General features: G+C 43.4%; 8 protein-coding genes across 8 annotated transcripts; 4 read left to right on the top strand and 4 right to left on the bottom strand.

The window, feature by feature from the left end:
- Nucleotides 1–23: 23 nt before the first annotated feature.
- Nucleotides 24–368, top strand: IAQ61_005628 (uncharacterized protein; the record flags this gene model as incomplete). Its single annotated transcript, XM_066096866.1, has 3 exons — nucleotides 24–86; nucleotides 122–233; nucleotides 283–368. 3 exons carry the CDS (start codon nucleotides 24–26, stop codon nucleotides 366–368), a joined length of 261 nt encoding a protein of 86 aa, XP_065953217.1.
- Nucleotides 369–697: 329 nt separating this feature from the next.
- IAQ61_005627 (uncharacterized protein) lies at nucleotides 698–1,840 on the bottom strand (the record flags this gene model as incomplete). Its single annotated transcript, XM_003839938.2, has 2 exons — nucleotides 698–1,266; nucleotides 1,324–1,840. The coding sequence occupies 2 exons, from the start codon at nucleotides 1,838–1,840 to the stop codon at nucleotides 698–700; spliced, it is 1,086 nt and encodes a 361-aa protein (XP_003839986.2).
- Nucleotides 1,841–2,230: 390 nt separating this feature from the next.
- Nucleotides 2,231–2,533, top strand: IAQ61_005626 (uncharacterized protein; the record flags this gene model as incomplete). Its single annotated transcript, XM_066096865.1, has 2 exons — nucleotides 2,231–2,248; nucleotides 2,315–2,533. The coding sequence occupies 2 exons, from the start codon at nucleotides 2,231–2,233 to the stop codon at nucleotides 2,531–2,533; spliced, it is 237 nt and encodes a 78-aa protein (XP_065953216.1).
- Nucleotides 2,534–3,214: 681 nt separating this feature from the next.
- Nucleotides 3,215–3,526, top strand: IAQ61_005625 (uncharacterized protein; the record flags this gene model as incomplete). Its single annotated transcript, XM_066096864.1, has 1 exon — nucleotides 3,215–3,526. One exon carries the CDS (start codon nucleotides 3,215–3,217, stop codon nucleotides 3,524–3,526), a length of 312 nt encoding a protein of 103 aa, XP_065953215.1.
- Nucleotides 3,527–3,530: 4 nt separating this feature from the next.
- On the bottom strand, nucleotides 3,531–4,446 carry IAQ61_005624 (uncharacterized protein; the record flags this gene model as incomplete). The annotated part of the gene is made up of 2 exons (XM_066096863.1): nucleotides 3,531–3,908; nucleotides 4,237–4,446. 2 exons carry the CDS (start codon nucleotides 4,444–4,446, stop codon nucleotides 3,531–3,533), a joined length of 588 nt encoding a protein of 195 aa, XP_065953214.1.
- Nucleotides 4,447–5,077: 631 nt separating this feature from the next.
- IAQ61_005623 (uncharacterized protein) lies at nucleotides 5,078–6,383 on the bottom strand. The gene is made up of 2 exons (XM_003839941.2): nucleotides 5,971–6,383; nucleotides 5,078–5,902 (listed from the first exon to the last, which is right to left on the bottom strand). Exons 1-2 carry the CDS (start codon nucleotides 6,153–6,155, stop codon nucleotides 5,434–5,436), a joined length of 654 nt encoding a protein of 217 aa, XP_003839989.1. The 5' UTR covers nucleotides 6,156–6,383; the 3' UTR covers nucleotides 5,078–5,433.
- A 461-nt stretch (nucleotides 6,384–6,844) lies between these two features.
- On the bottom strand, nucleotides 6,845–8,671 carry IAQ61_005622 (uncharacterized protein; the record flags this gene model as incomplete). The annotated part of the gene is made up of 1 exon (XM_066096862.1): nucleotides 6,845–8,671. One exon carries the CDS (start codon nucleotides 8,669–8,671, stop codon nucleotides 6,845–6,847), a length of 1,827 nt encoding a protein of 608 aa, XP_065953213.1.
- A 495-nt stretch (nucleotides 8,672–9,166) lies between these two features.
- On the top strand, nucleotides 9,167–9,817 carry IAQ61_005621 (uncharacterized protein; the record flags this gene model as incomplete). The annotated part of the gene is made up of 1 exon (XM_003839943.1): nucleotides 9,167–9,817. The coding sequence occupies one exon, from the start codon at nucleotides 9,167–9,169 to the stop codon at nucleotides 9,815–9,817; it is 651 nt and encodes a 216-aa protein (XP_003839991.1).
- Nucleotides 9,818–13,871: the final 4,054 nt, after the last annotated feature.

The following is a 13,871-nucleotide window of genomic DNA, read 5'->3' as shown; positions in this document are numbered from 1 at the left end:
GGCTTTTACTTTAAAACACAATCATGGCGACCCCAGAACCTCTAGCAGATCGTGTGGCGAGCGACAACAATGTATTCGCCCCAGACGTATGACTTCAACCTCATCTAACAGACCGCGCTAGTCTGTCAACTCCAACAGCGAAGGATCAGGAGAACTGACCGCTGTCGTCGACGACCTTCTCAACCAACTCAACACCAAATTCACAACAATCAGCAGTGAGTTGCTGTCCAAAAGTAGGTTCTCTGCTGATCTTGGAGTCTGTGAGGGCTGACTGTTAGCAAGTGGACGACATGTCGCGACGGCTGGACAACTTGGAAGCGACTATTCAGGCCAGCGAAGGGAGCAAGCCGTCTGGGACTGGGAAGTAGAGTGTCTCTACCCAAAGACTACGATGAACGGTTGCATCCAAGTGTTCATTAACGGACATGTTGCGTTGTAAGCAAGTTGTTGAGCGTTGGAGCATCATACGCGTTGTTTGATATATGTACATACAGTGCGCTTGTCGCAAGTCGTACACGTATACTGCATATGTTCTTTCCCATCCATTTCAAGTAATGATTGATGCTATCTCATGACCATGACCATGCACAAGCCTCTCGGCGCATGCAACTTCGTTCTCTACTATATATCTTATCCTATACCATTCTTAACCTACACAAGCGCTAATGCCAAAACGATCGAAAGTTTCATGAGTCCTTTACAACTCAGACTTCTCTTCCATGCCCAAAAACTTCCTCAGAATGTTACTCCTGCTGGTAACATCATCGACCTTCTCAGGGGCTAAAGTGCCCTTGGCAAGAATGCCCTGCAAGCGTTTGAGCTCCTTAGCAGCATAGTCCTTGTTTGCCCCAATCTTTTCAAACACCTTGACGTAGTACTGAGCGTACTTGTCCTGGAGACCAGCAGCAATCTTCTTCGCCTCCTCCGCTCCATCGCCGTATGCGCCCTGAAACTTCTCGATGACAGAGTTGAAGGCCTCGATGGTGCCACCAGTGGCATCAAGTCCGCCACCGACCGCGCGGTGGGTGCCTGAGTTCGTGTTGAGGAAGTTGATGAAGTCGGCCTCGCTGCGTCCACCCTCATAGGGTAGAGCCTCGGTGGATCCCTTCTTGAAGTACTTGATGGTGGGGTAGCCTTGAACGCCCTGTTCTGCAGCGAGTGCCTTGGAATTCTCAGCCTCAGCATCGACCTTGGCGATCAGCACGTTGGGCTCGTTGATGAAGTCTTTGGCGAGCGTCTCCCAGATGGGGGCGAGCGACTTGCAATCTAGTAACTCGTCAGCAATGCATTTTCGCAGGGAATAACAAGGTTGACATGACATACGTCCGCACCATGGAGCAGTGAATGCGACTAGCACATCTTGATCCTTTCCAACCCTCTCCTTGAAGCTCTGATTATCCAAATATGTAACCGCGCTGGGCAGCTTGGCCTTGATCTTGGGCTTGACCCCCGACTTCTCTGTGATGAACTTGGCTAAGCTGTCTAGATCGCGTCCTCCATCGTAGTCGGCAGGCTTGTCGCTTTTCCCGTCGAACCACTTGAGTGTGGGGAATCCTGTGACGCCGAAACGCTTGCCCAGGTCCTTATGGGCATCCGCATCGACCTTCGCTACGCTGACTTTGTCGGAGGCGTGCTGGAAGGCACCAGCAAGTTCTTCATAGATGGGGGCAAGGTTCTTGCAGTGACCGCACCAAGGGGCGAAGAACTCTACAAGAGTGGGTTTTCCAGACTTGAGTACAACGTCGTCGAAGTTGGTGGGCTCGAGGTCAAGCACTCCCGCGGCGACAGTAAGAGCTGGCAGCAACGCAATGGCTGCGGGTATCACGCGGCTGAACAACATATTGATCTTCTAGTGAAGCTCAGTGAAAGTTTGAGACTTCAATTGACTGTGTAATGTACAACAAGAGAGTTTAAATGTCAAGCGACGAGCACTGTACATGTGCTAGCGCTTAGCGGCTATTGGAACAGGTGGCGGCGAACTCTTGGCGGAACGTGGCCTCTTACACAGCATTGTTTCAGGTCTCAACCCATTTATAGCTTTTATCAGCACCGTCAGAAGAATGGGTACCCTATCACGCAATCTTCTATGAACGAATGTATTTGAGATGGTAAAATTCAGTTGCGCAGTACCATCTCCAACCAGTTCCTCGCCAATCGATAGGTGCTCACAACCCAATAGTCAGTGAGACCAAAATTATCATGGATATCACACTATATTGAACCTGGGCTCATGAACTGCTGTCCCCTAGTAACAAACTCGAAGGAGTTCTTACTAACCAAAGTTGTAGATGTTCTCAGCGGGCATGTCAATCAGCTGCTGCAACCCGAGTCCCCACTTTGTTTCTACATCCCCGTTGTCAATTCTCTGGTTGTTCCGGAACATGACAAAAGCAACCACGGATACGGTAGTGGTTACGATAGAAAAACCACAGGATGCGATTTATCATTGGTTATTAGCTTTGCAGCAAACGAAAAGGCCGCACTGCGCTCAGTCACCCAAGTGGGAATCAGAAACCCAGTCATCTGGTGGTAGAGTGACTTGGCTGCGAACGAGAAGTGTGATTCCATCCGGCCGGCTTACCTGCTCCAAACGCTTTGATCAATATCCCACGAACATAGAATCGTATCGACAGAAACAAAAGCGACGCCACTGTTAGAGAGATTGCCGTGGCCGTAATGCGTATATTCCTATTTGGAACATTCGCAGGGTTGTGAGTCCAGCAGACACAAGTGCCAATCTCGTCAGATTCTGGAATCAGCCACGCAAGTGCCGAAGACCATGGCCACTAATACATTATGTCCACCATCAGACGATAACTGGAATTGGCGCACGTTATGCTCGTCTATCACAAAGGAATCTGGAACAGTTCACTCGGAACTTGCGCTGTTCCTAGGGCGTGCATCCCGGATGCCTGGGGATCTCTGTGGCGTCTGCATATGCACTATAGTATATGCATTAGTCTCATCGCTATGCAATTATACATGGGTAATCTGCAGAATGTATGAAACAAATCTATAAAGTGAAGGATGACGCCGCAAGTATACTGCGCCGGCCTTACTGTCGACTTTACCGTCCAGCAAATTGACACATGTCCTCGCTAACACGAACGTCTATCGTTAAGCTCATGTGTGCAACGCTTGCTAGCCGTCAGTCTTTAAGCTGCTGCAAGACATTCCTTTGAGATCCAACATGACCACTCACAGTCTGAGTGGGATGCCTTCAATCAGACAGTGCGGACGACATTTAGTGGCAACTGTGCCACTTGGAGCGCTATCTCACCCACCCAACTTAAATAACGCCACCTGCGAGGCTTTGAGGAGTGAATGGCAGACTGAGAAGATCCAGTGTGCAAAGGATGCCACAGAATCAAAGATTACAACTGACATCCTATTAGCTACACCTCTTCTTCGTCAGTCATGGCACTATATTTTGCTGATCAAAGCTGTGACCCTTTCCAACCCAACGAGCGCCCTTGCGAGCTTAGAAACTACGCTCGATACGCTGTCGATGCATTCACACCTCTAGATATTCAACGGACCATTGCTTTGGCTACTTCAAAGAATATTCGCTTAGTTGTTCGTAAGACTGGACGTGATTTTTTGGTCGCTCTACAGCGGCAGGGTCTCTCGCTGTGTGGACACATCATCTGAAGGATGTTGCTCTGATCCGGCAATACCGTGACTCGGGCTACGCCGGACCAGCCTTCAGGTTCGGTGCTGGTGTCCAAGGATTCTGAATTATGACTGCTGCACGTGACGTAGGTATGATTGTCGTTGGTGGGGAGTGCCCGACCGTTGGGATCGCTGGTGAATACATGCAGGGTGGTGGGCACAGTGCCCTCAGGACTAGTTTCAGCCTTGCTGTCGATAATGTCCTGAAGTGGGAAGTCGTGACTGCCGCTGGAAAACTTACCATTGCCAACAAAATTGAGAACGTCAATTTGTTGTGAGTTTGAACGGAGGGGGTGGTGGCACGTGTGGCGTCACTGTCTCCGTCACACTGAAAACCTACCTAGGCAATGTATTCGGTGGTGCCTCACTATCATTTCCTGTGAAGGAGAATCTGAGTACTGCTGTCTATGATTGCATACAAACATCCCACAAGGAAGTGCTCGGCATGATCGATGAGGGACAATGGTAGTCCAATACTTTATCACCCAATTCTTCATGATTCGCCCCTCACAATGCATACAACAAGACCGCCCACGAATTCGAAGCCATCCTCGCCCCTTTTACCGGCAGAGCAAACTGATGAGTCTCATTATAAACTACACTGTCACGTACACCGAGTTCAAACCTACTACGGACACTGGAATAAGCTCTTTGGGCCCTCTCCTCATTGGCAGCATTCAAATCGGTATCGTACAGTACGACGCCCCCATCAACCCCCGATGCATCATCGGCAATCTCACTCACGACTGGAGAGACATAGTTGAACAGTAACATGAATCGGCGCCGGGACTAACGTCAATCTTTCAGTAAAAAGACACCACATCCGTCCACCCAGCCTGGCACAACATCCTCATTTACGCCCCTCTGACGTTGCCCTAGAACTTCTCGGTTCCCTGATCGCTAATGCCACGCAGAAGGAAATGACAGAGAATTAATTCCTCTTATTGAGGCGGCTACGTCGGGGAGCGGCGCCTAAGTGCATAAAGCGGATTAGAGGAATTCGAATTGGCAAGATAACTTGTGTACGCAGTGTAAAGAAGAAGTGGGATCCCGAGGATATCTTTTGCACATCTGTTGGAGCTGGTAGTGAGGCGTTTAACGGACGGTTGTGTCATTTTAGTTGAGCGTGAGGTGGAAAGGTCTCTTTTGGTGGGATGCCACGTAGATGTGGGTGGGTGGATATAAGCTTGGAGGGAGAGTTTAATGTTTCCTGAGACGATGCTGAGGTTAAAGAGCGTTGTAGTAGGGATGAATAAGTTGCTGTGGTTTGTAGCACTCTACTTTCGGATGATAGTTTTTCAACGTCCATTCGACCAGAGAAATAGAGCGATGCTAAGAGGAAGAGGAAGTGCGTGTATCTGCTTGATTAAATTGACAATTGATCTTTGTGAATTACATGTATGTCCATTGTTCTAGATACTAGAGAATAATAGCGGGAATTTCGAAGAAGAAAATCTGAATGGAAGACTTGGGAGGCGGGCTGTTTGGTATAGGATATTGATTTTGAATGTTAGTTCAAGTGAAATATCGTTTTTCAGACAGGCAAAAAAAGACTCATCCTGCAGCTTGGTGAAAGAAAAGCCAGTGGATTGTGAAGTATCTGCATCCTCCATAGTCGTCAGCCGAAACACCCACCCATGCAAAATCTACATCGCAGAAAACGCCCTCGCTATGCATGCAACTTTTCAGGTATAAATCAATCCGCAGTGCTTCCACAAAAACCCCAATTGCGAAACCCATGCCCCTCAGCCACTTTGTCTCTCATGTCGGCCCCCTCGCAAGTATATCCTCCCTTTCCAACACCTCGGGCTTGAACTTGATCAAAAACACCGTTTTCCCAGGCCACATGCCCTTCCCATCCTTGCCCTCATCCTGTTCGCCCACACTGTGTGCCGTAACACCCTCTGTCGGAAACCCGGCACCATCACACGTGCCCTCAATCACGCCGGCCACAAAGGCTGCGCAATTCAGACTGGAGAGCTCTTTGGGCAAGGAAATGTATTGGTTGACCATGGGCTCATTGTCGAATAACATGTATTGGCCTGGATCTGTGCCTGAGCGTTCCAGGGCGTCGGCGGGGCGGCCGAACAGGTGTCGATAGAGTGTTTGGGCGATGAATTGGAGCAGCGAGAGGATGCGTGTAGGGCGGATGCTGGCGAGGGGGTTGGGTGAGCGGGAGAGGAGGAGGTCGAGGAGGCGGAGGCCGATGGGGTAGCCTTGGGTGTTTAACCTATGTCGTTGTTAGCACGGATGGATAGTTTGTAGGTATTTGGGTATTGACGCTTTGGGAAATTATACCGTTGTTCCAGATCGCCAACATCCTTTGCGCCTTTCTGCGCATACGCAATCATCTCAATGAACAGATATGCAAATGCCGCCCGGCTGAGCTCTGCATTCTTACTCCGATTCAGATTGCGGTCATATATACTCTTTTTGTTCGATGGATACCGCAAGCCCGGCCCTTGGCTGGGTGTCCCACTCATGATGATTTATGCCCTGTGGTCTGCCTATCAAGTCTTGTTCGTCGTTGTGGTTGTGCCGTTGTAATGGTGATGTCGCATGCACATGCACATGCACATGCATCTGCGATTGCGACTGCGATTGCGGTTGCACTAAGCCTACCTATTGTCGCGGCAGAGCTGGTGGAGGCGACGGTGTGAAGTAGAACTAGGAGGGGGGATTGGCGGGGGCGATCGAAGTGAGGGTGGTGGAGCAACGACGGCTTGGGTCTTCCAAGGTTGGGCAGGGGTGGACGGACGTTGCGCCAAGGCATACCGTATGGATAGGTACGGTACGGGCGCAAAACGCTACAAACAAGACACTGGATTCTTCTTTCTCCAGCCAGAAAAAGAAAGAACAGAAGGCCGGACCCAGGACGAAAGTCACTAGTTTTGTGTGCTTTCAATACGAATTTCGTCGCATATAGCTTGCAGAATCCACTCTGTATCGCACCAAACGAACCTTCACGATATTGCAAACTTCACTCTTTATCACACCAAATGAACCTTCACGATGTCAGGTGCGACCGGATAGATACCTAAAGCTTCCCTATCCAGGCCTACAACCGCTCATTACATTCGACTGAAAAGCTCCCTAACCCTTCAAGTAGCCTGTTCACTCATGCATACAGGGCTCTCTACTCAGACATCCTGCTGTAGGCCATCTTCACTGCTCATTTGGACGCATCCTCTCTTTTCTTTGCTTTTGCCTTGCCATCAACTACACGCAACGTCTTCCAGGCCAATATACCACCACCCATGTGCGAGACTGTGACCCGCCTTCCCAAGGCAGGAAAAGCTTCCTTTGCTACCAAAGGCTTATTGTTTAGACGGGGTAGCTCGTTAGGTCTTGGTGTGTTTGCAGTCCAGGCCACCGTTGTCTTCGCAGGAATCGGGACAGGACTTCCGACCCTCTCGTCAGACTTGGGGCTTTGTTCGTTCTGCGGTTTACGAGCATTCTTGAGTTGCATTACTTGTGCTTTGGCCTCGCGCACTTTGATACCCGTCGCCGTCTTTGCAGCTAGTGATTGGTCTTTCTTTGCAATAGCAGCATGGAGGGCGTTCTCCCAGATCGAAACAAGGCCGTCCAGATGTTGGAGTGCAGCAATCTGTCGATCGAAGGAAGTGACGGCCACAATTGGCATGATGGATGGCGTGCCGTTTTTTGAGATAGTGGTAGATTCCAGCTTCTCTCGCAGTGCGTCCCCCTCCCTCTTCACCTTCTTTTGTTCGTCCTTCAGATCATCAATGTCCACCTGTAGTGTGTTATTGTCCACCTGAAGTCTAGAGACATCGGTCCTGAGTTGCTCATAGCCTTCTCTCAACAGGGACAGTTCCTCGCCCCTTGTTTTTAATTGTTGCTCGAAGTCGTCCCTTGCCTGACGGTGTATGTCACTATCCTTCTCTAGTCGCGCCACACGTAGCTGCAATGCTGTATTTTCCTCCTTTGTTTTGTCGTATTGCAAAGCCTTGCTTTCAGCAGTGCTCAACCTATCAGAAAGCTCCAATTTGACATCGGCAACGCGACTCTCGACTCGTTTCTGGACATCTTCGTAGTAAGTCTTCTCTACGTCGCGCTTGCTGTACTTAAGCATCCGTTCTGTTTCCAGAGTTTTGTCCTTTGCGGCTTTCAATTCCAGCTTGAGAGCCCTAATCGATTCGTCCTGTCGTCTGAGTGAGGCGTTCAACGTGTGAATTGCGTCATTCGCGGCATCTAAGCTTTCACACAAGCTCTCATCATGCATGCATTTAGGTTTGCAGTTCCATATTTCCACACCTGCATATAGTAGTTTGTACGCAAAGAGCTTGAGGACCTCTTCCATTGCTGTCTGTTCCTCTTGTAGTTGATGCCATGCTTTCCTCCAGGCCTCAAAAAACGTCGGTCTCAAGTTTCTGAAAGTTTCACCTTGGCTGATGTTGTTTCCCGTAGTATTCTGGTTTTTGGCCATCCACTCGTTTGCAATATTAGCAGTAACGGCGTCTAGACAAGCTGATGCTTTCAATTTCCTTTTTGTCTTTGTTTCTAGCAACCCGAAATAGCGGTCTAGATCTTGCAGTTCTTTCGTGGCACAACTCTTCGTATGAAAGTCCAGATACACGAGAGCTCTTGTGAACTTGGAGAGATCGCCGGGTTCACGGTGGGTGACATCGTACTCCCAATGATGGACGCATGTGCCACTTGCTTTGTATGCGCGCATCTCTGTGTTCACAAGTGCGATGTGTTTACTCCAGGAATCTTTGCAAATTGGGGCTCCATGCATCGGACTAGAAGATGGCATAGATTCTGCTCCTAGCCTTGCCAAAGTCTGAACTGTATTTGCGGCGTAACTAACGTCAAGGGACGCATCGAAGTCCTGATGTTCGCATCGAGTACGGATTTTCTCCCACAGGATTCTGTGCAGCATATCGTCAAGCCGAGCGTGAGCTTGTTCTTCCACACAACCATCTTCCTCAACATGATCTGTGGCTAGATTCAGCGGGAAAGTTCGATTGGTATTCATAATAATTGCACAATCTGTGAGAATGACTAGGGTTGTAGATGAAGGACACCGGTATACGCGCGTTTCCTTGAAATTGAGATTTTGTCTAGCGGGTTGACAAGCGATAAAAGGAGATTACTCGCCACCGATTTGAGACAGTGTTTCGATCGCAAGTTGAGTTCTTTGGTTTGTGGGAGCTAGAAAGTCACCACTTATGAATACCCAGCTGATGATGCAGGTCTCGTTTGCATGATGCAGATAATGAGCATGCCGAGCTAGTTTGTGCTAACCGCAAGCGTTTGAGTGGGTGGGGTGAGAGCAGGTACATGCTCACTCATTATGTCGAAGTGAGAGTCACAAAGCGCGCTTCACCAGGGAATTAGCAGTAGTGGCTTGTTCTATGCTTCTACACTATCCATACCCCCTAAGGGGGCTTTAATCGGTGGTATTTGGCATAGCAAGCTTATACACAAACGACAATTCAGCTTACCATATTGGTTGGCACATTGGTACATCATGCTGCTGCAGCTGCCCTTAAAATTGCGAGGCTGCCATGGTTCTCCACTCAGCGCTGAAACGCCAGCGTTCATACCAGGCGATACTCCAATCAAGCAAAGTGAAGGCCAGCATCCAAAATTTGAAAGCGAACACCTTGAGATGGATGGCATCAATGCGGCTATATACGACCCTATCGACGCGAGCGGTACCGGTACTGCAAGTGTATCAAATGAGACATCCAACAATCAGCTCCCGGCAACCGAAAATCCTGGCAACGTTGAACGATGCGACTTTTGCGATACTACGGGCCGCATACTCGATTGCTGTCGAACATCAAGAGCTAGACGGCCATGCACCACGTGCACGAGACTAGCTGAGCTCTTTACTCAAGATTACCGCAAACAACAAGAATGTATCGAGGACTTGAAACACAAGTTGGAACAGCAGAATCGCGAAACACTAGATGAGAGATACACTAGGCTGCATGTCGAAAAGAATAGAAGGATCGAGCAGCTCAAGGAAGAAACCATGAAAGTCGAGCAAGAGGATGCAGAACTGAGAGCAGACGCAGAGAAGCGACAGTGGGAATTGAAAGCGTTGAATATGGAAATTAGGAGGTTGCAGCCGGTACAGCTATTCTTTATTAAGGAGAGAAAGGGCAAGAAGTGATAGGTCAAATATCGTATGCCGGTAGGTACCATTGATTTGGAGTTAAAGTTCCTCCTGCATGGGATACCTTTGATTAGGTGCCATTTCCTATCTGATTACATGACTGTGGAAATTTGGATCACTAAGGTCAGGAATAATTTAGGAGATGGATTATTAGATTGTATCTACTACGATTGGACTTATATATATAGAGCTTCAGCTACCCTTACTAGAAGGTGTATAATTAGTAAACCTTCCTTACTAGAGCTTCTACTTCTATTAGGTACTTAGTAGTAAGCTAGCAGTTAATTAGATAGTAGGTTGTATAGGGGTATTAATTAGGATTAATTAGGATTAATTAGGATTAATTAGATTAAGATACTCTATAATCTAGTTATTATCCCTCCTGTGGAAATTTGGATCACTAAGGTTAGGAATGATTTGGGAGATAGATTATTAGATTGTCTCTACTACGATCAGACTTATATATATAGAGCTTTAGCTACCCTTACTAGAAGGTGTATAATTAGTAAACCTTCCTTACTAGAGCTCCTACTTTTATTAGGCACTTAGTAGTAAGCTAGTAGTTAATTAGATAGTAGGTTATATAGGCACTACGGTAAAAAATTGTTTACTGTAGAATAGTACGCTAGGGGTTTACTATATAGGTGTAAACTAACCTTATGTATACCTGTAAATAGGTTTAAAGTGGTGGTTTACTTTTTTATAGTATAAACATAGTATAGTTTACTATAGACCTATTAGTAGAGTAAATAAAGTAGTTTATAATAGACCTATTAGTAGAGTATATAAAGTAGTTTATAAAAGATAAAATATAAGTATTAGGTATAGTAATAATAGTATTAGATTTTTTTTAGTATCCTTATATAAACTACTAGTACGTTATCGCCTGTCCTATCCCTAGGCCTAACCCGCCTAATTAACAGCCTATACCTGCCTAATTAACAGGCCTAAAACTACCTAATTATTAGCCTATACCCGCGTAATAATCAGCCTATACCTGCGTAATTATAAGGCTGTCCACTACGTACCTTACTTATTTTTAGAAAACTGCAGTATAATATAAATTAAATAGGTATATAAGTAGTATAACTACGTAGTAATTAGTATAAGTTAGTATATCTAATAATAGTCTAGCGTAATATATAGATAATATACTTACCTAATAAATGCTAGTATATTATATAGTAATAGTGTTAGTATAAAGAGCCTAGTACTATAAAGCTAGATATAGACCTATTATCTTACTTAACTATAGGTAGTTAGTCTTAGACTATCCGCGTTTATTAATAATATATAGCTTATTACTAGGTTAAAGTTAAGCGCTATATCTATAGTAAACTATAGCTACTCCTATAAGGTTAACAATTATTGTTGTTTAAATCTATTTAATACTATTATTATCTTCTATTATTCTCTAAGGTTAGGCTAGTTAGCCTATAGCAGCAGCGGGTTATATCTATTACTATTAAAGTACTCCTGCCTATTTAGAGTTATTAGCTAGATCTTAAAATAGGTGTATTACTATCCTAAAGGAGAGCTAAATATAGTTATTATAATTATTTCTAGCAGCGTAATATATAATAAATATAGTGCTTTAGGGGTAGTTACTATCTTTATAATTCCCTAAAACCCTAATAGTATACCTATTTAGAAGTATATAATAGTTATATATAACTATATCCTAGGCGCGTGTCTATATAGTATGCACTGTAGTTACAATTATAGTATAAGTATTATCTAGGATACGTCCCTAGTGCGTATCTATGCTACTATAAGACTTAGATTTTAGATAGTGCTCTTATAGCTAAGTTATAATTATATTTTTATTAATATTATACTCTATACTAAGCCTAAGCTATTACGCGTAGATAATACACTTATATACTAGTATATTCTACTTTAAACTAATATACTTCTAGGAAGGAGAAGTTACTATCTTCTTAATATAACTAATAAGTCTCTCTAAAGACTATTAGGCATAGTATATAGGTAGTCTAAAATCCCTAGTATTAGATATAAGGTAGAGTAGGTAATAGATCTAAATAGAGCAAGATAGTAACTAGTCTACTTTACTATAGTAGTAGAGTAACTTATACTAGCAAATAAAATTCTCTACTAATAGTTCTAACTTGTTAATCTAGTTAATAGTAAACTCCCTCTAGCTTATACAGAAAAGTAGTTTATAGTAGCGTAGGAAGTTATTAGTATATTCCTTCTAAAGATAGACCTATATAGCTAGCGCTCTATAAGTAAGTATAAAAGTCTACTATTTAAACAAAGTCTATATCTTGTATATTATAGTGCTTTATAAGGCAGTGCTAACTTAGGTTAGTACTAAGGAATAGGACTTGTAAAGACCTTTATTAATTAAAGCCTAATTAGCGTTAGTAATAAGCTATAGTATAGTCTTGTTATTAAATTTATCCCCTTTCTAGAGTTAGAATAAGGCTTTAGGTATATTATAGGATATTGCGTGTATAACGTTAATAGGAAAGCTATAAGGAAAGTGTATAGTAGGGAGGTCTAACAGGATAGAGTAGTGGTTAATACTAGTATCTTAGCGTAAGGTAGTGTATCTAGAGGCTAGCATATTAGTCTATTATTTATATATATCTTTAATAGTAGTAGCTAAATTATTATATATAACTAGGCAAAGGGTATCTCTATTTAGGAAAGAGTATTTACTAGTTCTCCCCTTAGTTCCTTTATATAGGCATAGGCAGTAACTCCTTTTTAATATACTAGGCTATTTTATTCCTATAATCTCTACTATAGCTAGCCTATCTCTAGTTATTAGTATAAGGTAGGCGTAAAGAATAAATTCTTCCTAAGCGTCTACGTTATATATATAAACTCTAACTACAAGTTAGTATAATTCCTCTACTATTAGGTATAGCTAAGTATCTATAAAATTTTTGTTAAAAGTACTAGGTATAATAGTAGTAATAAGTGTATTATAGTCTTAATCCTAAATAGATAGGTAAAGGTTTAAGATATATAGCACTACTAGTATAATACTTTATTATTTCTTAGGGTTCTTTACTATACCTACCGCGTCTAATATAAGTTGTAAAGCTAGATCCCTAGGGTCTTAGAAGTATCCTTTCCTACTATATTCTTAAAACTAGTCCCTGTTATACACGTCTTAGTGCAAAGTACATTCGCTAGTAGGGTTAAAAGTTACCTAATACGCTTTTAATTATTATAACTAATAACTATTATTATACTAGATACGCAGTTATAGAAGTATAGGGATATATTACTATTAATATTTTAATTTGCCTTTCTTATTATACTAAGCTCTGCTATAGGATAGGCACGTATAAGTAGTGTTAAGGTCGCTAGTAAAGGCTACGCACCTATTAGCATAACAATTAATAGATAGAGTAGTTATAGTATCCTAGAATAAGGTATGTAGTATATACTACCCCTAGTAGATAGCATTACTAATATTAATATTATAGCATTTCTTTAAAGTTTATTATATCTTTTAGAACTTCTTACGTAGAGTACCTATAAATACAGCGTATATATTAAGAGAGGTAGTGTAAAGTTATTAAACACGCTCTATTTACTTTTAATATAATATATATCCTATTTGCTATTATATATCCCCTAAAAAATTCTCTAGGTATAGAACCTCTTTATCCTTGTCCGCGAGTTGCATGTTATTGTTATAGTTATCTATTAGGTCTGCACTATTACTAGCAGAATTACTAGTAGAATTATAGGAAGAATTAATATTAAGTACTCCTTATATGTTATTAAGGTGTAATAGTTAACTAGTAGGGCAGCTAGTAGTCTGTAGTATAGCAGCATCTTTAGCAGTAGTAAAGGGAATATTTTATTTATAGCACCTTTGCTAGTGTTATATATACTACTTTTAATTCACCTTATAGTATATACCTTAGTATAGAGTAAGATAATAATAACACTAGAACTTGTTCTATTAACTAGATATTTATAGGCAAGGGGTAGCAATTACCTACTGCGTACTATCTATAATAGTTTCTACGTTAACATAGCACTTAGGGATATAGATAGTAGATAT

The sequence above is a fragment of the Plenodomus lingam genome (assembly GCF_022343315.1).
Source record: "Plenodomus lingam strain CAN1 chromosome Unknown contig_22, whole genome shotgun sequence".
In the NCBI taxonomy this organism is placed as follows: Eukaryota; Fungi; Ascomycota; class Dothideomycetes; order Pleosporales; family Leptosphaeriaceae; genus Plenodomus; species Plenodomus lingam.
This window is presented reverse-complemented; position numbering and strand designations above follow the sequence as displayed.